This window comes from Dicentrarchus labrax, unplaced genomic scaffold (genome assembly GCF_905237075.1).
Source record: "Dicentrarchus labrax unplaced genomic scaffold, dlabrax2021, whole genome shotgun sequence".
Taxonomy (NCBI): Eukaryota; Metazoa; Chordata; class Actinopteri; family Moronidae; genus Dicentrarchus; species Dicentrarchus labrax.
The window spans coordinates 17,203,091-17,229,803 of NW_026136707.1; the positions used below are offsets into that span (position 1 = coordinate 17,203,091).

At 38.6% G+C, this 26,713-nt stretch overlaps 1 protein-coding gene across 2 annotated transcripts; it reads right to left on the reverse strand.

Moving 5' to 3' along the window:
• Positions 1 to 1,017: 1,017 nt before the first annotated feature.
• LOC127366920 (doublecortin domain-containing protein 2-like) lies at positions 1,018 to 23,538 on the reverse strand. Of its 2 annotated transcripts, XM_051406370.1 has the most exons (10): positions 22,626 to 23,538; positions 21,636 to 21,690; positions 18,011 to 18,087; positions 17,716 to 17,850; positions 17,103 to 17,252; positions 15,995 to 16,049; positions 15,296 to 15,482; positions 3,922 to 3,986; positions 3,500 to 3,670; positions 1,018 to 2,705 (listed from the first exon to the last, which is right to left on the reverse strand). In XM_051406370.1, the coding sequence occupies exons 1-10, from the start codon at positions 22,910 to 22,912 to the stop codon at positions 1,962 to 1,964; spliced, it is 1,926 nt and encodes a 641-aa protein (XP_051262330.1). In that variant the 5' UTR covers positions 22,913 to 23,538; the 3' UTR covers positions 1,018 to 1,961. The 2 variants fall into 2 exon arrangements, with proteins under 2 accessions (XP_051262330.1, XP_051262331.1); XM_051406371.1 differs by lacking the exon at positions 3,500 to 3,670 and having other exon boundaries at positions 22,626 to 23,533.
• Between the last annotated feature and the right edge of the window lie 3,175 nt (positions 23,539 to 26,713).

Below are 26,713 nucleotides of genomic sequence, written 5' to 3' on the forward strand. Positions count from 1 at the left end.
GAACAGCTGCAGGGATGAGAGGGTGCTGAGGCCACCATAGACACCGAATTAGATCACAGTTCACACTACAGTTTCCTGCCTGTGGGAGGCAGTTTATAGTGGCTCTGTGCAACCTTGTGCCATGGGAAAACTGAGAGGCAAAATGACTGAATAAAAATAAAAACAGTGTTATACAGTGTTAGCTACAGTACATTACTTTCTAAATCTTGTCCTGCCTGTCTTTCTGCCATAATTAAAGTTGTTCAAAACTCAAGACTCTTTGCTAACCTTTGCATCTTGGATTAAAGGCCTAAATAAGTTATGGTGAATACACATTAGCATATTAAATATACAATACAAGTAGTGAATGTACCTGACAAAAATCCCCCTAGTACATATACTGTTGTAATATTATGCTGTGTGTTCTGAGGTTTAAAATGTTATTGTAAGCACTTGAGCTCATAATATTGTTATTAAGTGTATGTGTTGCAAAGATCTAACTCCTTAGTGAACAATTCATTTGCAGATGACCATTTAAAACATAAAATGAGAATATAAAACATCACCTATTGTTTTACAGTAGGCTAAATTTAACTAACTTCAATGAACTACAATATTGAAAGGCTGCATATAGTATAACAAAACAGAACAAATACTTTTGATTTTGATAGTTTAAAGTACATTTTTACCTTAATGGAATAATACGTTTTGATACTGCTTCTTTTACTTACAGTAAAAATAGTTCTTCCACAACAGTAGTGTGTACAGTAACAACAGGTTACTAATTTTATTGTGAATGCTAAATCCTTTTCTTGGCTCACTACATTTGCCTTAAACTTGCCCACAGTGACAGTAATTGCACATCGTTAAAATAATCAAGCTTTTGTGAAAGGAGAGCATTTGAAATAAAAACTACTTACCGAAGAACGATTCCAGAAATGTGACTGAGGTGAACATAAATATCCATCCACTGTGCGTGCAATATGACAAACACTAACCATATCCACTGCCACAAAAAAGTTATTATCAGACTTTAAGTATCATTTAATTTTTTATTATGTTTGGACAAATTTAAGTCATTTTATAATGAGTTGACAGATATAAGGAGATGGAGCAAAGTCTCTTTTATTAAAGCATCTGGTAACTATGTAATTATTATTATTAACCATCATTTTCTCTTTTATTTTCTGGTAGAAGATATATATATATATATATATATAAATAAACAAAAATGCATAAGACACAGTGACAGGATTATGATTAGAAATATGACTATATTAACACATAACTTGTTGGACATTCAGACAAATACAGTAGGCTTACAATATTACACATAGCTTATTGTGCTTACTTAAAAAGTTCATTTGTATCACTTTCTTTGGGACAAAACTTCCATACATACAAAAAACATCTTTAAAAACAAGCATCTAGTATAATCATACATGTTAAAAATAAATAGATTTTTTGAACATGTAATGTATGATGGTTTATGAACTACACTTTAATTTCCCAAGTATCACTCACTACAGTGCTCACAGACAGTTGTATATTGAAACAATCAAGCAGCCCAAGAGGTAATAGTGTGTCTTAATGAAAAATAAGAGTATATTATTATAGCTTTTATTTGTTTTGTCCATTTCAAACATGATAGTTTTGAACAAATTAATAATGTTTTGATAAATAACTTTTGAATACATACCTGAAATTTTGATGGTGCTTTTTTTTTCTCTTTTTTTCTTTGTTTTTTTTACTTTTGGACATAATTTAGCAGTCAGCCATGCAAAACATCTATTAGAGGCTCCATATTGGGACACTCTCTTATCAGTGCAGATTTTACAAGACCATCTAGTAAAAAATATCTCTGAATATGTCTTGGCTTTGCTTTCTGCTCTGCCACCTTCATTATTTTTAGATTGCATTGTAAAATATTGCTTGCTATTTTCAGCACGGCTCATCTATCAACTCCATTTTCTCTTTCTTTTCTACTTCTTCCCTTTCCCGCTTTTATCTTGGTTGTCTTTATCATTCTCCTCCCCTTTCTCTCCATTTGCTGTGGCATCTTTGCGACTGGCTGAGTGTTCCTCCTCCATGTCAAGCTCTGCTTCACTTTCCACCTCTTCATCTTCTCCACTTACCTTTCCGTTCACCTTTCTCTCCTCTTCTCCGGACTCTTTGGTAGCTCCCTCTTTTGTTTTGCTCACATCTTCTTCCTGGTTACTGTTGCTACTGTTACTTCTGCTGCTATTATTCTCTTTTGTCTCGTTATCTGACTGAGTCTTCCCCGGGTCATTGCTGTTTTCTGTCTCTTTCTGTTCCTCCCCCGTGTCTACATCATTAACTTGGTCCTCACTGCTTTTCTCCCCCTTTGCACTGTCTTTATCTTGCTTCTCTTCTTCTATATCTTTGTCTTGCTCATCCTTTTCACCCTCGGAAGATGTATGGCCTCCATCTTTTTTCTCTTGACTGTCCCGGGTCTTATCGCTGTTGCTACTGCTGGACGCCTGCTCCTCGCTCTTAACCTGCTCCTTACTCTCATCCGTGACCTCCTCCTTTACTTCTGCTTCTACCTCCTTTTTCTTCTCTTCCCCTCCCTCTTTTTCACCGTTTGTCTCCTGGTTTCCCATCTTTTCATCGTTGCTAGCGTTTTCAGCAGCAGCAGACTCTTCCTTCTGTGCTTCCCTTTCATCATTCTCTTCTGTGGCTTTTGCATCATCATCTGCAGGTTTCTGTAATGCAATAATACCACAGAAACAATTTATAATCTCTAAATATTTTAACAGGCATACAGTGTAATTGGATTGTTTACAGTAATTCTCCCTGTGACCTACACTTTCCTGAAAGAGAGCGACAGCGCTATTGAGTCATGAGCACTTACAAATGAAGTGGAGCCAAGGCATTATGGGTTTTTTTCTTGAAGACTCTTTTTTTATGGCATGTCAATCAATATGCAACAAGTAGTGGGAAAACAGCAGCCATTTGTGCTTCGTAATGGCCCATGGTGTATCTAACATAAGGTAAAAGAATATGTAAATGACTGGGTAATTAAACACTAGGTAATGCACAATTATATAGTGATACATTTGTTAACAAATACAATTCAAACTAATTCTTCACATAACACATGAGTGATATAATAATAATATGACTAATATGAATGAGTTACAGCAATTATGGGTACTAGGGGTGTAAGAAAATATTGATACACTTGAGTATCCACTGTATCCACTCTCAAAAACACGATTGATTTTTGTGTTTAAATCCCCAACCGCTAGATAACAGTAGGGCTGTCCCTTAATAGTCAAAGAGAACAGTCTTAGTCGACCCAATCGGTCAATCAGATGGTCACAGAAAAACAAAAACAATGTTAAACTCCATTCGGGAGCTTGTCACCAGCTGAAAATATCAGGGGAATGTTGAATTGCAGACCTTTTCTCTTGTAACACAGGAAGTCACTTATTGGTGCACTGATGTGCTAACTGTACTAGCTGCTGCCACTAGCGGCCCTATGAGCTCACAGTACCTGGACTGCGAGCATAAGAGCCTCCCAGGGACCACGGCCAGGACCCTGTCGGAGGCCAGGTGATTTACAGCGGCTCCAACCAGGACTATGACTCCGGGACAACGGTGACACGGCGAGTTCAGGCAGGGATGGGAGTGGCGTGAGGTGGAAGAGGAGCAAGTTTGGAGCAAGCTGATTTGTAAGTAACGTTATACATCATCCATTGACTTATGACTTATTGACTAATGACTTTACCTAATGACGGAAAATATTTAGTCTGGGAAATATATAGCAGTGTTATAAACGTAAACTGAGTACTATGATGTTGTAGGCACTGTGATAAATACAAATGCTGTGTTCCCTAATGAGAGATTTACACCTAAATTTCTACAAAGATGTATTTGACGCTCCCTGTAATAGTCTTATGTACATTATCAGTTTACCTCTTCAGCCAGTTGGTCTTGAGGGGTTTTGGGTTTTGTGTCATCAGCCTTTGATTCTGGGTCATCTAGGAAATTGTGAGAAAACAGAGGTATTTTAAAATAAGCATAGCAAACGTCAGAGAGGTGGGGGCTGATTTTAAAGAAAGGTGGCTGTTTCTTGAAAGTAAAGAAACAGGTTTAAAGCACATTTCAGTGTGTGATATGACATATAGAAACCCATCTTAATGTGTGATATTGTATCCTGAATGGGCTTGTTAGGGGGGGAAAAATACATGAAGGTGAGTGATGGCTGTCATCCTGGTGTAAATACTTTGACATTTATTCCATCTCACATGTGCTTCCACGGCAAATCAGGCACAATAGACACAGAGATGTAATAAAATGATAGGAATTGCATCAAAGACATGAATAATATTGTGATGCAAGGAGTTCCATTTGAAAAGGCTCAACAAGACTAAATGAAGCAGAATACAAATCTGCACATCACAGCACTATGTTTGACTGTAATATAAAACTACCCCAAATAGGTTGCTGGTTAATTCAGATGAATCTATTGCCACTCTTGTTATGTAAAAGCTTCATGCCATCAGTTTTGTTTTTCATTCCCTAATGCAATTTTACAGGTTCATTTTTCCTTTATGTGCTGACTACTTTTCAAGACCCTAAACCCTGAATTGCTCAGTCAGAGTCCATTACATCATTTCAGAAATCCATAAAGCCTCTCCTATAAATAAGGGAGCTTTTATTCATCCTCCAGTAAGTGACTTGTTGAAATTATATGTCTTTTATACCACAGATGTGTTTTCAGGTTTGAACAAATACAGCCCAAGAGTGACACCTGGTGGTGATGAGAAAAAACAACCCAAGACTAGTTCTAGCACGAAAACAACCTCCCCAGACAATGGAAGTGTGCCAAAGAGAACCAGAAAACATTTTACGAGCAAGAAGATCAAGGTCGTGAGGAGATTCAGAGTACAAATGCCACAATAGATCACTATCTTCCTCTTTATTATTATTACTATTATTATTATTGCTGTACCTTACCACACATATACAGAAACATAATCCAGTCCCATTAAAAAGATTCTCTCAGGTCCCCAGCAGGGCTGATTGATGTTCATGTCTGATACTGGTATTCAATATTCAAAACTGACCTGAAAGGAGAAATGGGTGCCACGTTTTATCTGCTGAAGCTATTTCATTTCCTACCTTTTAACAAAGCTTATTCCATCCAAGACACAATGTGTAAGACAGACTGAATAAAGTACTTGATTGCTTGCAAGAAAAAAGGAAAATAAAAGCAGGACTACAAAAACATATCTCGCACAATTTGCCAGAGGAAACACCTGTCATTATTTAACTGTGATACTGTGTGTTTGTATCATATTAAAATTCAATTCTTAGCAACACACAGATTTGTTGGAGTACAAAATGAATATGAGTTTTTGTTTTAGTTTTCATGTGAGCATGTGCATCAAACGCCTTGGAGTAATTAACCTAAAACATCATAAGAGGAATACAACTATACGCTCTGATAAACAACATAATTACACACTTGTTTTGAAACACTGGATGAGAGAGAAATTTCCAATCAGAAATAAGCGGCAAAAGAGTGTCGTAAAAAGAAAAAAAAAAAGAACAGAACAGTGTAATTAATGTCTTTAATATTAGTTTCCATTTCTACACATACCAGTTAAAGAAGAAAAATGACTTGGGTAGAGATTAGAAGACTTTATGGAGACATTTAATGCATTTCAAATGCAAAACTGATTGAAGTTTAGCTATGGTGGGAGATGAAACGTTATGGTAATAATAACGGACCTCTTTAAGAATATTTTATGGAAATCGCCCGCATTCATTAACAGAGAGGGCCGAACGATTGAGTGTAAGCAGTAAGCAGTGGATGATCCGCCACGACTCTAAACATCTTAACGTGATTTAAGGATGAGGCACGGGCTCATGAAAATGCTAAATCAAATTAAACGCAATATTTAGAATCTCCCTCTTGCTCTTCATTAAATCCAGTAGATTTGTGTTTTGGCACTGCAAATGGCTAGCCAGTTTGTGTACAGTATGTGTGTGCATAAATGTGAATGTCTCTTTTTTTTTTTTTTTCATAATCAAGCAAACACACACACACACACACACACACACACACACACACACACACACACACACACACACACACACACACTCACTCACTCACACACACATTGCTTCTGTCACTTATACACTACTGGCACACAAACACAGACAGAGCAAACCCACATTTCAGGAGTAATGCTACATCTCATCCATCAGTGTAAGGTAAAACAAGGATGCAAGTGTAAGTGGGTATAATTACTCATATAAATGGCTCTCGCTGCCTTTATTATGAAAGGTAAAGTTATAAATGGCTGTTGTTCCAGAGAAATGTAATAAAACACAACTGAAGATGAAGTGATAGCAGGTAGTAAACTACAATAACCTCCCACTCCTCAACAATCAAATTCAAGTTCTTGCTTTAGAAACACAATAATGCATATATTCTGCTGCAGGATTTTAGCTTTGTTGGACTGCTTTGTGAAAACAAAAAAAACGACTTTACTACACCTCAGCTACATACAGTAAGACTGTGCAGCTTTGATCTGTTTTTCCATTTTATGTGCTCATCCAATTCTAGTAGCCCTAACACACTGGGGGGGGATCCAGTGTGTGGTTTACACCAGGTAACATGATGTAAATATTATACCATGAAATATGTATGGATTATATTCATCAGCTTAATTAATAAAACAGCAATATGTATGACAGCAGAAACAACCCCTTGTCGTCCCCTGTGCTCAGATGAACCCCGCACCAGAACTACATTGTCAACAAGATTTATTTTATTCAAGTGCACAGTGTACGCAACAGGTACGTCTTCTCATTCCTTCTACAGGATATGAATTTGCTGTCAATCTTCTCTTGTTTACAGAAGTTGAAGCAATGAGTTTAAACTCAGCAGGGAACCAATATGCTAATAAAGATTTTCCTTTGTTGGGCAGAATTACAGAGCTACATTGTATATTATGCCACTGCATCTTTTCATGGAAAGGCTCTTATTCTAATGAAAAAAAATGAGACAAGGTTGATGTGCATTACATCAGTGTTTACTTCAGTCCTCCACTGCAGAGTTTGAGTGGGCAACAATGTCTAGCAGAGACTTGCTGGGTCTAATATCATGTTTAAAAGCTTTTCCACTCCTCCAGGAAGCGTTTCTGAATAAAACCCACACAGTGCTGTGCAATCAAGTTCTCGACTCCACAGGAAATCTGTAGCACACCAGGGCATGAATAATTTTTTTTTCATTGCAAATGGAACTATGAATAGGTTTATTGAGGATGTATGTTGCTTTTAACAGCTCCGAAGTCACTATGCTGAAGAAACCTGCTGCTTTTAATGTTGGGCAAATCTTTTATTCCAGTTTCTCTGGTAGCCTTTATGGCATTTTTCTAGGATTAGAAGATGTCCCCAGTGCTGTGACACAAACTTGCTGAACTGAATAAAGCTTTTGACACATTACTAGAAAACCACATTATTATAGAAAGAGTACTGGACATCTCAAAGAAAACAAAACATCAAATAATGGAAAACAATCGGCTTTTGTTTCTTTTGTATTTATCCCACTTCTTGCATCGCTTGATGATGAAAAATATCCAGCATTTACTGTGCAAGCTTGTATTTACCACCCAACATCCACAGCAGGTCAATCACAGTTGGTTGTTTAGTCCTTGAAATGAAAGGAATGCTGAACAAAATCAAGCCTCTTTCACCACAACTTAATGGAATTCACATTTTGTATTGCATCCTTTTCGTTGCTGATGTGCACCATGAGACACTTATGCTTTATAAACTCTGATAGGCTGACATCTGCCTCACAAGCATACTGGGTGTTCTTGATATACTTTGGATGCCATGGACGCCAATGCTACTGTTTGTTTTGTTTTTATTTGTTGTTGGCTGCAGAAGAGCAGAATCTTTATTTTGTCAAATCCGCTTCTCACAAGTCAATCCCTTAATGGTAGAGGTTGTAGTTCTAAGTAAAAACAAATCACTGCTTTAAAGCCCACTATATTTATGCTTACAAACCAAAGCAAAAATCGTTCACATGGCCTTCACGAGCCAGTTCTTTCAGCAGATTAGCTCTGCAGTGTTAAATAAACACTCAAGTCTTGATGTACTACCTAAATCACTCCACACAACACTCCCTGTATATGACCATACTGTACAGTGTATTGCTTATTTACACCCAGCTGATTTAACCCACTCAGCACATAGCTGAGTTATGGTGGGCTGTAAAACAACATGGGTAGTAACTCTGAATGGTAATTATGAAATGTTGCCACTCAGCAAGTGGGCTCCAGTCACTGACCAGGTCTTGTTAAAACATTTAATGACTGTGTGGCTGGCCACCATGAGAAGGCCCTGTTGGCACTGAGTGTATAGTGATTTGAGACACAGAAATACAACCCAGCTGCTTTGTGTAAAATCTGATGATTTGACATTGTGCTTGTTCATCAGTTTCCCTCTCTCTGTCATGCATACACAAAATATATTTCCATGTTATTCTTAGGTTTATACAGAAAAATAGCAGACAAAAGTTTGCAATGCTAATGCTTTGGAAACACAAAATTCCAACATTGATTTTACCCATGAAATCCAGTTGTCTGCTTGTCTACTTGACACAGAGCAATACTTAAAAACTATAAAAACTGTTGCACAGTGTTTAAAAAACTTTTCTAATGACAGATATTGAACTGCATTATTAGATCTGTAGGATCCAGTGTTTTTGGAGCTTTCTTGACCCATTAAAAGTCACAATATGTCAGCCTCTGCTGCTTTGATTTTGACCTTTCTTTTTTTGTCTCTTGTGAGTCCCCCACGTTTATGGAAGTGCAATGAAATCCTGAGTCTCCCTTTAAAAGCTTTCAGTTAATCAGCCTGGTGGAAACTCTTTTTAATGCATCTTGAATACATTAAAAAGAGATATACAGGGCTTATATTGTATATAATGTCCACTAAGAATACCACTAAACATATTTAGAGTGTGTAACATAATTTGCAGTAAGGTTTGTTTTCAAGATGCATTTAAAAAGATGAAAACCGTACAGTGTCTGGAGTGTACCTTTTCAGTAGTGTAGAAAATGCTTCTTACCAAAAGCAGTGTGCAGCCCTGTGCTTAAATAGCTTTGACGTTAAATCAGAGGAAAGCTCTTCTTATCAACGTTGCAGTCAGACAGACAGAGTAATATTTATAAAGGTCATGGCTTCAGTTAAATATTTTAATATTTAATGGAGTTTGTTCTCTCACTTTTCTCACAGTTGCCTGAAATGTTACCATCCAGTGTGTTCTTGATATGAAGGTTTTATTCTGAGTGCCCTCTGTCTAATCATGATGGCACAAAAAAAGATAATGTAGAGTGTATCTATTTTATAGCAATACATTTTAAAGTCATACTAATCAATAAGTTCAGTAGCATTCAGTATGGTTGCATGTTTAATTATGGAATTATAGAACTCACGGTACGAATAATGCACTAAAACAGTCACTAAAATGGAGACAGACTAATTATGACTTGAATTAAATTTGTGTTAACACAAGCAGAACCATTTATGAAGCAGAAATACTTACACTGCTCATTCCTCGCCTTAAATCATTGTCTAGTTGTGATTTATATTTTTTGGGATATATTTCATGTTCTCTTTGCACCCTAAATTCCATTATTTGGACTTAAATTAGTAAATGACAGAAACGTATGCGACTGCATAATGACTGACAGCGACGAGCGCAGAGCACTTTGCTCTGGCAACACAGCAACTTCAGATGTCCTCCTAAGCCCCGGCTCCAACACATGATGTAAACTTTAGATCTCCACAAATGTCAGATATTTACTCTTGCCATTTAGGTTGAATGTCAAAGCTGTTTCAGTGTCTCAGGCTGATACAAACCCTGCAGACGATGATGTCCCTATCACAACTCCTCCAGATGTGCATTTACCAGCTCAAGCTAAAAAAATTACTAAAATGCGCAAGGCAGGCTAGATTAGAAGTGACAGAAATGAAGAAAATTTGTGTCATCGAAAGTGTCACACGTTACCCTAACCCTGTGCTTTACATGTCACAGCCGGCACTGTTGTATGTCACAGCTGAAACACTTGTTAACAGATTAATGTGGCAGATTAGTACAGCTACCCTGCTCTTTAATCCAGTAATCCTGCATCAAAGGGTCATAAAGAACCTTTTTCTGCCGTAGTGAAAAGGGAAAGATGAAAGAAGAGGAAGAATGAAGGAGGGATTGGGAAGGATGGCCGTGTTGTCTGAAATGTGACATATACGAGCGCGTGCACGGATGCACATAAAAACAGGCACGCACGTGACACACAAATAAATACTGTTCAGCACAGTGCTCATAAACCACATTTTTTAAGGACTTCTAAAAAACTTCCTCTAAATGTTGCCATCTCTCATCCTTTGCTGCTGAGGCTCTTTTTTTCTGACATAGGCACACAGTTTAAGACATACTGCCTCTTTGTGTGCATGTCTCCTGCCTCCCAACGCTGTTTTGAACCCTGTTTCACTCTGACAGGAATTATACGTACATATGCTAACAGGGCTAATTCCCCAAGGCAGCGTCGCATTTTATGACACCAGAGGCAGAAGGTTGATTTGGCTGGATGGCTTGTGCATGTGCTATGGCACGCATAAACCAACAGACACACGCTCACATACAGCAGTCCTCATTTCTCACACATTCAGCTTGCAAATAATACCAAGAATGTTTCCATTTGGATTTTTTTAAATACATTTTTTCTGCAAAATAAAAGATTAAAACTTTCTAGACTTTAAATCAAATTCCCTTCAAGGAAAATAACAGGAATGGACATAATGTGGATCCATCATGTAGTGTAAATTGAATTGGGTCCTGCTACATTAAAAAGATGGAGGCGAGTACATGAAAGGGAGGAAGCAGACACAAGGCATCCACTTTACGCACATATGGTTGTGTTCAAAGTGGATGTCCTTGAGGTTTCAATGCTTGTGCTGCCTAGTGTTACTGTACCTGCGTTATTTTGAAACTCACCATCTCCACACTTAGAGATTTGAAGCAAAAGGCAAGATGAACCATACTGAGCTATTGAGACTGCACAATCGGGATACAAAACTGCTCTGTAGGTGTTGTTGTGTAAAAGGACACAGTAAGAAGACCTCAGGATGTGTTTGATCAATTTGCTTGTTGTAAAATCTACTGTGAACCGAAACTGCTTTTAGATTTGTTGAACCAGCCATTTTTACCACATTGCTTTGTTTCAGGCGCATAGAATCCATAGCTGCCAGTGAAAAAAGCACTATAAATTACTACTGTATAGCTTACATGGTACACAAGTCACTTAAAATATTATGCCCTATGATTGTCTTCCAACAAATAAACTTGTATGGACTGTAAAAATATGTTTGTGGGTTGTCTGAATCATCAGATAAGTCAATCACCATATCTACAGTATCATCAGCCCCTAGTATTGAGTTAATATTCTGGCTCTGCAACCATTACTAAAAACTAACTATGAATATAGGCGCTACATCATGTTCTGTGTGATTGCATTGGTTACATTGAGACTCTGCAATCATTGTTCAGTTCAGACAAATGAATTACAACATGCCTACCTGTGCCAAAAGTATATGCCATATATCAATACTGTAATTCTCTCCATTATCTGAAGCGGCAATCTGCTTATTTTGACAGATACCAATCGTATTATACCTGACAAGGACACACAGACAAAACACACACATATCATTTTGCAAATCAAAAAGCCAACAATAGTGTCCCCCCCTCATTAATGCATGTACAGAGGCATATGCAACTTGTGTAAGAGTTCAGATAATTAGTAGACACACTTCTCTCTCTGTCAGCGGACCCCTTTCTCCTTCCCCTTCTGTTCTCTCTTTGCCTTTCCTCTCTCTCCATACCTTTCTGGCTGGCCCTCCTTCTTGAAGTACGAGGCTCTTTTGTTGATTTTCAGAGCAGCAATTTGGCCCCAGCAAGGGGCAGAGGCAAGTAAGATTCTGCTTTGATGACTCTAAATGGAGAGATTATCCAAATGAAAGGCAATTATCCAAACCCCACCCACCCCTTTACCCTTCACTATCTCTCAGCCTCTTTATTCAACCCAATGCTCATGCTCCACCATCTCAGGCTATTCATCATATTCACCACTTGATTCCACCTGTACTCTTTTTTCTTCTCCTTCTCTTCTCCTTCGACATAATATTTTCCCCCCTTCATCATCTCAACCTTTTATTTTCCTTTCTCTTTACATCCTATGTCCCCTCACCTGTCAAAACACATTATTTACTCTACTCTTTTATTCTTGTCCCTTTTCCCATTCCTGCTGATTCTCTTTATACGTATTATTCTCTCCTCTCTTCTCAAGAGAGCCACTAACTGAACTGGTCACTTAGGCCCTTAAAGAAAGGGAACACTGATAAACATCCTATTTCTATTTTGAGGTTAGCAACAACGCATATTGGTTATACACAATCTGAACATGTTTCTGAAAGCAAAAGCTAACACTGGCCAGATAATGTTTACCCAATTGAAAAGCGCTTCCATAAAGTATAACTATGTTGGGTGAAGCGTACAACAGGCAATGTGTCTTGTTGGCTAAGTCTTTTAAGCCAAATGTCTTTGTTATAGTGAGTTCAAATTCATTCCATGACCTTTGCTGCATGAGTTGTCGCACTGCCTCCCCCTTGTCTTTGCTGTCACTCACCACTGTGTTCACTCTAATGAAGCAGAAAAGTCAGAAGCTTTACAATACACCAGACAGAAACTGCTGGAGTTATCCTCAGTCTGGCTCCCAGCAGCTGATAGACAGTGAATAATGGGGACTGGCGTACCGACACACACACATAGACACACACAAAAACTAACCTCCCTGACTGTCACAACAGAGTCAGCACAGAACAGAGGGAGAATCTCCAGTTACGGGGTCACTGTCTCATTTTTTTTTTCATCTATCGCTCTCTCTATCCATCGTCCGTCTCAGTGTCTTTCAGTCTGTACATCTCTCACTCATCTCTTTTCCCCCACCCGCCCCTTTCTCCCTCTATCAAAAATGCATTTATAATGACATGACACCTTTATAATAATCTTTTGTTTTCATTCCAATGTTCCAGCACACCAGAGATCTGAAGTGTGAGTTTCATGCTGTGTTCTTTCCACAGCCTCTGCCAGTCAGCCAACTTTTTTGGCTGTGTTCCTTTTGGCACCAGAATGGGATGTGTTTACCTCATAACCAAGCTAGGGCAGGATTTCCCAAAGGTAAAATAAAACCAAAAACACCTCAGTGCTGTTGTGAATCACTAAACAAAGGTGATGTGCACACTGTTCCTACTGAGGATCTATAACCTGACCATAAGACTAAACTTAGCCGCTAATGGGTACAGAGCTCATTTGTTTTCCGTACACCAATGGGCAGCTATGATTTCAGAATCTTTTGAGAAACAGAAAGAGTGAAGATACCTGTGAGAACTGTATCTTCCAACAAGTCTCTTCAGCACCATGGACAGAGACAGCCTGCACTACACACACTACACCCAGCTTTGAAGCCAAATACATGAGGACAACATTAATTCTTCTAAACACGACAGCATTTAAAAAAATATCTCATAGGTCAAACAGTGAAGGGTGCATAAGAATGTGATATAAACAATCTTGTCTAATGCCTGATCTTGTTTTCCGAGCTGTCTGTCTGTTAATTCAATCTTTGCTCAATGTCACCCGAGGGGACCAATAATGCAACATATTTTTCTCTGCCTGTAATGCGACATGCCATGCGACCTCTTGTAGAGAGGATTTTGAGGGTGACATTACAGGTTTCAAATGCACACACAGACAAAGACACCCGCACACACATTCCTCATCCCTCTCTTTTGATGCAAAATGCCAGCTCCCTGAACCACAGGCACAATTCTCCACGCTCCTTTGGACTTCTGCTGTCAACTCTCTTGCCAGACGAGAAAACGGGCAACATCTATCATGAGCCACGAGATGACGTAATGTGGTTCACACCGCAGTAGGCGTTACAATAAGGTCAATAAGCAGTCTGCAGAAAATCAAATGCTCTCAATTCACTCTCTCATTGTTATATTCAATGTATATACCGTTAATGGAAAACATCTGTTAGTGTCCCAGAGCAACAAAGCATCTTAATGTTTAGAGGCATGCCAGCTGCCAACGAGCACACAAGTAAAGACTAACTGGAGATACGGAGTTTCTGCAGGACATTATAATATACTGATCATAAGCCCAGAAGATGACGTAATGTGTTTCTTGTAAAAGTTGTCATGCTAGACCTACTTTCAATATTTCTTGCTGCATCTTTTTGCAGAGCAACAGTGCCACTATGTGGCCATATTAGGGTACAGCAGGTTACATAAGATTTCAAAGGCCATGCATTACATCATATATCTATATCGTATAATCAAACTGGTATGGAAGCTCATGTTATGGTAATTCAGACATTGAAAGGCCAGGAAGCAGTATGAGAGGTGTCCTTAAGAAGGAGTATCTTATGAGCCACGCACTCATCTTCCTAATTGAATGCGCATGTGCAGCCACACATTTACACATATACCTACTTAGATTTTCACATTATCCTGGATTCATAAACAGCAACACACAGATAGTTTTAAACTCTTTCCCACTTTCAACAGCACATGTAGACAAGAAAATGGTGATTGGAATGATTAGGATAATGTTTAGAATAATGTTTAGATGAATACAAAATGCTACTTATAACTGTGGTAATATTTAACCCTTCTTTACTTTGGTAGCCTCTGGGTGCTGCTAGACACACATACTGTACACTCAACTGAACAACACACAATTAATGCATTATCCCCCAGCGACCCAGGAGGCCTGGAAATATTCCATCAAGGCATACCAATGAGACAGGAATAAAACAATGCATGAAAATGCATTAGTTTTTGTGAAACACATTAAATGTCTGAATCTAAGAAACAAGGTTTTTTTTATTTGGATCCAAATAGCATGTTTTAGCATGTAGGCCAACTTATAACTTATATTGTATATTAAAGTATAGATACAATTATTTTTTTCTTGTTTTTACTGCATCATTATAAAAATACTAGTTATTTTGTACCATTTTACACATATAGATATATATTGTTCTAATAATACTGATGTTTTTTTATACAGAAAACACACTAGCTTCAGTACTATCTCTCATGTCTTCTGACTTTGACTATGGTGCTGTTAAGCTCCAAAGCCACACTGTATTTGTCAGGCCTGTTTGGAATGAGCATACCATTCTGTTTGTTTTTGCATTACCATTGTCAGAGACGCCGAGGGTCATGCTTTGTCCACTTCTCTTCTTCCTGAGGGAGATGAGTCTGGCCTGAGAGATCTCTCTGACAATGGAGGACAGGTGCTCCTTACTGTTGTTACCATTGTAGCCCGGAGGAGAGGCCTTGGAGTCTCCATCACCACTATCACTGCTTCTGACTATAGACTTACTCTGGAAGAAATAGAAATCTAGTTCAGTTGATGAGAAATGTGTTGAAAAAATGACCAACAGTGCACGGCATATGATTATATACTAAAATGTACACATTATTTTGTCTCTAAACTGTCTGCTACTGTTTATCTAAAGTTTGCAACCTCCCATTTAGACATAAATGCGCAGTTTTAAGTTAAGACCAAATATTGTAAGGGATGGAGAAATGAGAACTGTGTAAACTTATTAAGTATTTAAACAACAATGTCAAATACATCCTTAAGACTGACAGGTTCTCAAGATCTTTCAACCATCTACCCATCCACTCAAAACAACTAAATGATACAGAAAATCAAAAACTGTCAGTTTTAGTTTGTGTATGTTCAAAAAGGGCTATTTCTAAAATAAAGGTTTGTTTATCTAATGCAAGCTTTTAATATGCAGAATTATTTCCAATTCTGGGATACTAAAAGAAAACTAAATAATAGTAATAATAAAAAGTAATTTATGCAAAAAGTGAGTAGAATTCTTACGTTTCCATTTTGCTTGGAGAATCTGTAGATAGGTGGTAGAGAGTAAGCTTTCATGCTGTAAATGAAACAGACATAAATCATTTTATTTTCATAAACAGTCTACATCATATGAAGTTATTGCCTTATGACACTAGTTCCAAACACAGGCATATGAAATTAAATTTGCCATGTCATTTTGGAAATCCCAATAGAAAGTTCACCTGAAAATGAAAAAATTGGAGGTTTATACACCGTTTGATATTTATTTATTATATTAATATAGGATGGAAAAGCCTGTTAATTAATGTGTGAAATGTTTTACACTACAGAGCTCTGTGCATGTGAAATGTATAATAGTACCGTTTCTTCTAAGTTTTTGATTCAAATAGCATGAACATTATTTTAACATGGCAGTAGGAAAGGCACCACTTCTATTCACAAGCAGCAAATCATCCATCTTTAAAATAATATTTGGTGCTAAGGGATGTAGGGTACAGGATATGTGAAAGCAGGAATTAGCCCTGGAGGAGTAATTAGTTTCCACACTTGAACACAAACACAAACTGAACGGTCTCCAAGAACCATCCCTGGTCGCCATAACATTCCATTTTAAGATTTCCACAACTTTTCATGACGGACTTGGGAATCTACATACTGAGGAATATTAAAAATGTGTATCATTGGTGAATGTTGTTGTTGTTGTAAAATGAATAACTTGCTTAATATAAATTAATTGTTTAAGTTTAGTTAGTATATATTGAGAAATAAGCACAATATGCACCTCTGCTGGTTTCATGTAGGATCTACTCACATGCAAAATTTGAAACTTACATATCAGTTTTTCAAGCTTTTCCTATCTGTACTGCAGGACAGATATGAGTATAGATAAGCAAGAAAATAAATTATTTTGCACTTGGCCGTGATATAAATACTATACTGTTATATACACTACTATAAACAATATTCTTTTAAATAATGACTTTCTGAATACATTCAAATATGATATCAAATAACTACAAATACAATTACAGATGTGTGGCTAATTGAATTACTTAGTAACTTTTCCTATTAGGTTATCTGTCTTCACAATATATTTAGTATCAGTATATTTCCAATATGCAGTGCTTACCCACTGACCCTCCTTGTCCCTCTGGGTTTAGTGAAGAGTAGGTCACTATAGGGCAGCTTCTTAAACCTTTCTCTTCCCACAGCCACATAAAGCTGGCCGCCTTCCAGCTGATTCCCATCAGTTACCTGGTGGCCTTCATAGGTGTACAAACTACAAAACAGACACAAAGTCAAAAGTCCCACAGCTTCCATCATGTGTTTGTACCCGCTTGTCAAAACAAGATGCACTTAAATTGCCCAATATCCTCCCATAATCATCATGTGGTAATTTATTGAGATAGTTGAAACATTAAATAAGCACATACAAGTACATACAGTTTTTATGTATCAACATAGTGAATATTCCTGTTCATATAACACCAGAGTTAAGATATGCCCATGTTAACATTGGTAATGTGAAGTAGTTTAAAGAAAATCTTTCTTTAATTTATATGCAAATGTATGCTGCTAGGTGCTGTGAAAATCTAATGAGATCATCTGCTCTAATGAAAGAACATGTGGTTTAACTCTGAAACTTCTGTGTATAGCTCTTAATTATTATTTTGTTAACAAGACAGAAATTATATCATAATGTATGGAAACAATACAGTCCATATGTAAATTTTAAGCTGTACCTTCTAACACCCCCCAGGACTTTCAAACCCATCTTCTCTGTGATCATCTCTAGTATTTTGTCGAACTGGCCAAGCATCCTCTGTTGGATCAGCAGCCTCATGGCGGGGTTCAAGACATCACCATTTGCTACCACACTAAGTGAAGAAAATACACAGGGTTGAGAGTTACATACGTATTATATATTATACTCAAATGAAGGGATAAACAAATATATATTCATGAGTGAATCTTGCTTTTGCAAAAACAAAACATGCAGCTGTCAAAACAGTGTAAAATAGTTCAAACTGAACTTACAATATTGTACATGGCTCCTTGATGGGTTTGAGGAATCGAGCTGACACAATAATTCGATTTGGTGGGAGTGGTCTGGCCTGGAAAAGAAGGAAAAAGAGTGAACTGAGTCAAAGGGTGTGTATGTGAAGCATACAGCTGCTCAAAGATTACTGAAGGATAAGTATGTAGGATTTAGTAGTTAGTTTCAACACATCACATACCCTCCCCTTCCAAGCGCAAAGGAGGAACTATAGTGGCTACAAAATGCATGGCAAATGCAGCCCTATCTGGAGCCAGTGTTTGGTTTGATAGTTCTGGACTAACTGTAGAAACATGCTGGTTCAACATAACAGCCTCCACAGAAGGCAACCTCTGATGTCAGTAGATATAAAAGAGTTATTCTGAGGTAATGAAAACACAAATAATCTTATTTGCATGTGATCATGCACTCATAAAAACATAGTTAACATATTATAAAGATTATCTGGCACACAAATACAGCTATTTTATTCTTTTTTATTTATTTATGGGTCCTAATAAGAGGGGCATATGACTGTTCTGAAAGCTTGTTAGCAGACTAGTGAATCCAGTTGGGATTTAGGGACAGCCCTTGTTTCCCAGCGGAGACTCAGAACAACAGACATGTACAAACTTTAGGGACTTTTGCTTTGGGGACCAACGCTTATACTGGAGTCCAGATGGTAAGGACAACATTTAAGCTAACTCCAGCTCCTAAATATAGCTGCCCATGTCAGAGCAGTCATCAAAGCTAATACAGTACATGCTCCAGAGTTAGACCTGCTTGGAGAATCAGAGCCACCAAGAGTGGCAAAAGCTTGATGTAGCGCAATGTGTTTATATTAGACAATAATGTGTTTATTAATTTAGAAATCCATCAACTTTTTAAATTGTTGTTATGCTTTCTTCTCCTTTTGCTGTGAGAAATTTCAGCAAATGGTACAAAAAACAAGATTGTATCACATCAAAACCTTTTACCCCTAAAGCCAAAGAGAAAGAGCTATTGTGCACACTAAAAGAATCTGACTCATCTCTGCGACAGCAAAAGAATGAGCCCCTGGTAATCCTTTGAGGTTGTGAGGTTGTGAGGTTGTGAGGTTGCAAAGAGTGAGCAATGCAGGTCATATCCCATAACACCTGGTAACCCGCTGTGACTCTAAGACTAAGATTTGGATCCTGTGAGAGAGAGAGGGAGAGATAAGGGAGGGGGTATATTAAAGGTCTTCTGGGGTCTGTTAGTGCATCCTGGCAACAGAGATGTGCAGGCCTGAAGTAGAATTAAAAAACTTCATAAACCAAGGTGTGGGACACATTCAGAGGTACTGACTGCACAAAATACCATAGAGATGCTCTTACAACGCAGAAGATCATTAAACTTTAAACGGCATTTAATTTTACATATTTGCTGAAATAATCAAATTTCCCGAAAACGCTGCTTGTTAAGAGCATGCAACTGCACTTTCATTTTAACCATTACACTTTTATGTGAACACACAAACCACAGAGACTACTTTACACCACATAGCTAGTAACCACCGCAAGCCGGGAACAAACAGACACCAGCAAGTCGAGGCATGGATCAGTCACTAGGGAGCTATTAGAAGTACTAGATTTGTTTTTCTATTGACATTAGATCATTTTAATCATTTCAGTATCCATGCACATATTTAGCCAGGCAAACAGCATCCCTTTGCACTGTTAGTGCTTTGATTACACAGATTTAATAAGCAAAATGATGAAACCTACAGTAAAGCAGATACCTTCAACGGAAAACCAGGACCAAGGAAATACTACATCTCACACTTGCTTGATTCCGTCTAGAGAGCACAGATATTAGATGTAGTTAAATGAATAAGCAAGGTCAGTACTTATTCATGATTTTGTGTATAACTAGGTACATCTTGTCTGGTGGGTGACCAATGTTCATCTCACTTAAACACTCCACCGGCATACTCACATCACTGTTTACTGAAACGAGCATGTTTGAGCACTACTTGAAGTGGGTACTCTCAAACCCATCCAATCAAGCATGAAGCATTTCTTATAATAGCAAAGACCATTATCAAAGTGTGGATCCTGAGCTGTGGTCAAAATAAGCCACATACTGAATGGTACATCTGAGGAAGCAACCTTCTTAAGTCCTTCCTATAACGCTCCGGAATCAATAAGGACAAGAACAAACTTGCCAACCATCCAGCAAGCTAAGAGTTCTCATCATTAATCGACACAATCAGGCAGGTTAAGTGGGGTAGTGATGGGGAAGCAGGGTCCTCATGAACTAAATTGGCTCATTTTATGCTTGCCACGTAATCACAGCGGCAACAACAAGCCCTTGAGGTTATCTGTGATGAATGTGCTCCTTGCTAGCGGGTGATAAGACAAAATCAAGAACACAGAGAGTAGCTCCTGATTCTCTTTATATTATTAACATGTTACAGTGGACAAGCAGGGCACACACAACCAAAACTTCTGAGGGTCTGGCCAGGTACAGAAGTCAAAGAAAAAAATGGGCTGCACGCTTGTAATGCAGTATACCCTGACAAAGGTCTTGTGTGACCCATTGTTTTCTCTGAATAGAATGAGCATGTCAAAACTTTGTACCTGTTTTTTTGCCATATTGTCCCCATAATAACATGAATGGAGTTAATATGGCTTGGTATTGAGTGCCAGTACACATATCTGTGCCTTAGCTCATTTTTGGAAAGAGGACCTTCAGCTGACTTTCAAAGTAGATGAGCTTGTGGGCTGCCTGACTTTAAGCTGCTCTTGTTTTGGCTGTGACTTCATAGCTGGTGATTAAAGATGCATTGAAAGGAGGGATGATTATGATCCATAAATCAATAATGCATGGCCACTGAGACGACAACAAAGTGATTCTTCACAGAGAACAATAGAGAAGAATGCTAAACATTACACCTTGCTTAAATGATCTTTCTAAAACCTTAACACTGTGGGTGGGGACGGGAGTGCAGAGGTGATGTTCCCAAATCCTCATGTATCTTGCATTTAGTGTCCGTTTCAGATGTTGAAAAGTTGGACTGAGTGAGGATAATGTAACTGAAACTCTGCCCCTATGTCGAAAACATAGCCGGTGAAGGGTTTCCATGTGGCTTACAAAGAAAAACAAAAAAATAAAAACATCTCAAACATGTTCAGTGTCTGGAGTCTGGAGAGTTCTGGCACGGAGAGTTCCACAGTGCATGAGTGACAAAATGAAGAAGTAAAAGACACGAAGGTGGAGTGGAACCTGAGGATCTAATCTGGCAAGGGCATGTGACGATGCACCACACCCCACGCCTGTCTGGATGATTGACATCGATATGTAAATTATGTAAACAGGTTCCATCTCTGCAGATTGTGTTTATATGATGCCAAGGATTATACAGATTTGGAATCCCAGGCTACAGCTATTTAGCAGCTGTACCTTCATGAAGTGACACAGTAAAATGGAAACTTTCTGATTATATGTTTCCTTGTTACACTTAGAAACATTTCACAAGTAATAGTGATTGATATTTGATCTGGATGAATTCATCTGTACAAAGCTGGGGTCAAGTCTAAAAGCAAATACACACATGAACACATTGCAATTAGCTACAGCTACTGTACTACTTTACTTTTTTTTTACCTGCATAGGAAGAGTCTGCATCATCCTCTTCCTTCTTGAGCCAATATGTTGGTAACTATAGACAAAACATAAAGTGAAACAAAGAGGTAAAAGAGTAATTATGTAACAAGCACAAACTAAAAAGTGTTTCATCAATTAGGGATGTGAATGCCCTGGCAAGTTAACTTATAGGAAGACATATCCTTTAACTTGGGTTTTGTTAGCTGTGCTGCCATAACACAGCTAAAGTAATATCTACCTTTTGTCTAAGCACAAGTAATTTAAAGCAGAACGCAGTGTGTGTACTGTAGCTACTTATTATGCAAAATAAGTGCAAACATATTTACTGTCCATAAATGGTTAATTGATGAATGTATTTATCATCTCTTGCATTAGAACTGATTTTTACACAATTCCTCCGGGTATTGAAGCAACAATGTGGTACGCAGTTCATTATATATTCTATCTTTTGATCGATACAACTTTCCCAGACAATTTAAAAATACCATTGTCAAGGAGCATGGTAACAGTTTACAAATTTTGTGGCGCTAGAAAACCTTCACCACAGCATCCTATGAATAACTTGCAGCATAAATCTAATTATATGCAGTATAAGTCCACTTTATTTTTAGGCAAGGGCAAAGCATGCTTCTCTAGAGTGCTGATCTAATTCTACCTCATGCTGTGACTCAGCTCTGGTGTAAAACTGTTGAGTCACATAAACTTTAAGAACATGACTCAGTGAACAGGCCTGATGCCCAGTGACTAAATGTATGTATCTATAGAGTGGCTGTCTGACTGTGGAACCCAGTTAGTGTGTGCAGTGTATCTCAGCTGAGATTTAAATCACTTACTATTAACAGTAATTAACTGCAGGCAATAGGCTACTAGTAGATGTGTTAACCCTTGCATGTAATACACCTGTATTTACGCATATGTAGTATTCTTAGTCAATGTGAGAGAACAGTTGGAAAGTATTTATTATGATGCCTAACGTTAGTTTAGTCTTACTCCAGCCTTTTGAATCGCTCCCTCCCAGCAGCGACGTACTGCTCCCCGCTCTGCAGGCTCTCCAAGCAGTCCACCTTGTGGCCTCCTCTCGGCGTGTAGATGTTTCTCACCGCTCCAAACGGGGCTTGTATCCCGCCGGTCACCTCTCTCAACAGAGTCTCAAAGTTGGACACCCTCTTTTGGTTTATCACAATGCGGCGAGCCTCGTAGTAAGGATCACCGTTTCGGAACATGAAAATGTTCTTCACAACGGGCTGTGAGAGAAAGTTCGGCTTCTCCGAGCTCATCGTTACGCGTAAAAGCAGGCTGGCGCGCGACGGAGGGATATCTTTAGTTATAATAAACTGGCAACTAGTTGATCCCAATCGCTAGAAAAAAAGTTATAGGCCATTACAATGACATTAGAGCTGGTCCATCCTGGCCAAATGTTTAGGGTTGAGTGGAGTTGTACGCGGCACGCAGGTCTTCGAGAAGGTCAGCAGTTTGGATACGAAGACGTTTAGGGCAAACGGAGGAGTTTACTGAATAGAAATATAACCACATGCATGGAACTGTTGATGTGTCCCGGCATCTATCCCCAAGTTTGAGCAGAATTTCACTCAGCTACAGAGGGAAACGGTGCAGAGTCATTCGCTTCGTGTGCACCGCTACGCAGCAGGTGATGGTAAAAGCCTAAACGGGTGTCTGTAGTTTCCCCACGATGTAGGCTGGGCATCATGGGAGCTCATCTGTTGGGATGTATCTATGGGAACACGCCGCTGTTCTCTTACCGATTACCAGGGACATCACACGGCCGTAACCAACAGGTAGTCAATCATTAACTGATGAGAAAAAAAAAAACAGACCTAATTAACAATATGCACCGTGTCAGTGTGTAGGTAACATAATCGAAAACGCTCTGTGGGCAGGAAAAAAAAAAGAAAATAAAAGTCGACCAATGTGTGAGCCTTAGACGGTGAAACTCTCCAACAGCCATGTGAGAAAGTTAATTGGGCATCAGGAGACCAATTGGAAACCCGGGTTGCCGGTGACATCCCGAAAGGACAAAAAAACATGTTTGTTTTGTGTACCATATTTGTGTTGCACAACAACAGAGAGAGATCTGTTCTCTGTGTCCTTTTGCGCATTATTGTCAAGTGGCACACTTCCTGTTGCAGCAATTAAAAGCCAGATGAATCCGTAATGTCAGGACTAATAAGTTATTTTTCGACCAGTTTTCCTCAGTGGAAATGCGTGCAAATGTGTTCCCACTATATGACGCAATCAGATAGTATGATGTTTATTTATTTATACATGCCGTATAACAGCTGTGACATTAGCTGCCTCAGTTTGGTCAGCTGCTGTAGGTGCCAGAGGAAGAGCAACATCAGAGCAATCATGACCAAAACCTCTTCTTACCTCTTTCCCTCCTCCTTCACCTATAGCGGTCATGACCTCTTTCATTATCAGCAGCAATCAGCGGCACAATTACTGCTCCACTGGGGCGTGTTAGGCAGGGGGTGCCAACATACGGTCAGTCAGGGACACAATTCCCAAATAAATTTAAATATAGTATCCAAGTATAGTAATATGATCAAATGTAGGCCTAAATATACTAATTATAACGCTTTGGCTTGTTGTAACCTACAGCAGCTCTGCCAGCAGCCCCCAAAAGTGCACAGCTGCACCCCAGAGCCCACTGTTCAACATACTTACTGAGATGCGATTCTCTCTTGAGCCCACCTGATGGTGTTGGTTCACACTATGCAAGAATTAAAGGTTCAGCATGAGAGTATCTGCAGATAAATCATTTCTGAAGAACATACTAAAACATTTTTATTGTAAGCTGTATTGATAGCATATATAGGCTTCTACAAAATATACAAATACAATACAAATGAATAACTCCAAATCAGAACACAAAACAAACCAAGCCTATTATACAGACTAGAATAGCTGAGCAGTAAAAGGAAATGTGTCTACCATGTCTGACACAAGGATGTTTGCAACATTGAAGGCAAATGAGCTGGTTGAAATGTGTGGTTAGGTGGTGCTGCAGCAGCATCTTCTTGGGGGAATGTTCAGTAGCAAAGCCATGGTCATATGTTTGTCACTTATTTCCAGAATAAGGCGTTCTGTTTCTAAAAATGCATTATAGCAACAGATCTCTGTTAATTTAGATAGTGGAGAACAACAGGATTAAGGTTACTGCCCTACATGTCCTCAAAGCAAGCATAGCCTACATGCATTTTTATATTACTTTACATTATCTATGACGGTGTTTGCAATAAGTGGAGAATTTATTTGTGTCTCTCAAACAATTTCTGTATGGGACTTCCCTAGGGACAACTCTAAAATGATTAGGTGATTTTGATAACATGTCGAGTCCCTGAGTCAAAATCTAGTTTTAAGAGTTTTATTATTTAAGTTAATATCATGCTCTTTCCTAATAAAATTGTATTTATTCAAATGGCAACAACTTACACAAATTGCATGTCTCCAGCAAAGGAGGGCTGGTTGTTCTAGACTTATTTGGAACATTGATGCAAGTACATTGTGCAGAGGCTCTGCCCTGTAGGGTCAGTAGGGACCCAACAGCATTTTTTTTAGCCCTCCTAACAGGTTAAACAGGACTCAGTAAATGAACTTGCAGTTTACTACCAAACTTTTAGTGGAGAGGGATATAAAACATGGGGATGCAGTGGTTGTGTGTAAATCTGATCATACTTGTTCAGCAATTCTCATTTATCTTATGTAGACAGCTCACAATAATGGAAGTATCATTTGCTCTTGCCAAACTGAAGAAAGGCTTTAAGGTTGCTTTGGCAGTTTTTTATATGTTTTAAAGTGTGAATCTGTTTTGCATAGGGCTTTTCAACATCCCACTGTTTATGAGATATGAAAAAATATGTCAACATTTGTCTGCAGTTCATAAATTGACTGATAATTACCCTGTAGCTTGACAAACATTCTCCATTCATTGATTATTTAGCAAATATAAGCCAAAATTATGTGTTTTCTTCTTGGACTCAGGCACCTGGGGTGTTGCATGAACTTGTTGACTGTGTGATATGTGGAGGTGATAATTTGCCAAAATATTGTACCTGTAGTGACGTGTAATGCAGGTTTTGTGTCAGTAGGTGGTAGTGTACAACAAGGGAACAAGTCACACACTGACTCAACACACACACACACACAAACACACACACACACACAGGCAAGTGGGTCTCAAATGTGTTTGATGAGACCTTTTGGAGGACTTGATCAAAAGCCTGGCAACAGCACTTTGGACCACTTATAAGTGGTCTAGGGAAGTGTTGCTAAGGCAGGTGAAAAGGAAATAGCAATATTTCATACAGGGCGAAACAAACCTCTGAATAAGCATCTCTATCTCAGTTAGGGACATAAAGGTTTAGCAATGATCCTCCCACTGCTAGAAGCAGGAGCAAACAAAACAATTATATCACCCAGGACAACGCCTAGTAAGAACTTCTGTTTCGTCAGCATTCAGCTCAATTTTGTATAACTTTTCACAGTTTTGCGTTACTTTGAGGTTAAATCAAGATGTATAATTGAATACTGTCTGGAGAAATCTTTAAAATGACTTATGCTGGTGAAGTATCATGTAGCTACAATGCCAACAGAATCAAACCCAGGACAGAACTGTGGGAAGTTGATTAGGCAGTTTCTGAAAAACCCCTGTCTGAAAGGTAAGAGGAGAACCACTCCAAGGCTGATTCAGAGATTCCGAACCCAGAGCCCGAATCAAGATGCAGGTCCACACCAAAAGCCCCAATGAGATCCAGTACTACCGACAAATAACATTGTCTTCCATCACTGTGCACCAAGAGCTCATTTGAGACTCTGACATTCCCGACCATGGGCAAGGGGAAATCATTCAATGGAGTTGCAGGATACGACCATGCAAGGTTCACCAGACACTCCTTGCTTCTTTTTTCCGATGACTCCTTGTTCCAGAGCCATTTCAGTTTCACCTAAACACCAACCCTTTCCCCTCAACCTCCTGTGGTGCCTGCAGGAACTTCGGTGGTGGATTCAGAGCAATGATCCACCACTCTGATGTACACATCTGGAGTCTGGTGATCGTA

What these genes read in the sequence shown, in the direction of transcription:
- LOC127366920 (XM_051406370.1), bottom strand. Translation starts at nt 22,912, where the DNA reads ATGAGCTCGGAGAAGCCGAACTTTCTCTCACAGCCCGTTGTGAAGAAC. An exon ending in AAGGAGCCATGTACAATATT is followed by an intron (nt 17,851 to 18,010) that starts GTAAGTTCAGTT and finishes TTCTTCACTTAG; the next exon opens with TGTGGTAGCAAATGGTGATG. An exon ending in CCTCGGCGTCTCTGACAATG is followed by an intron (nt 3,987 to 15,295) that starts GTAATGCAAAAA and finishes ACAATTTCCTAG; the next exon opens with ATGACCCAGAATCAAAGGCT.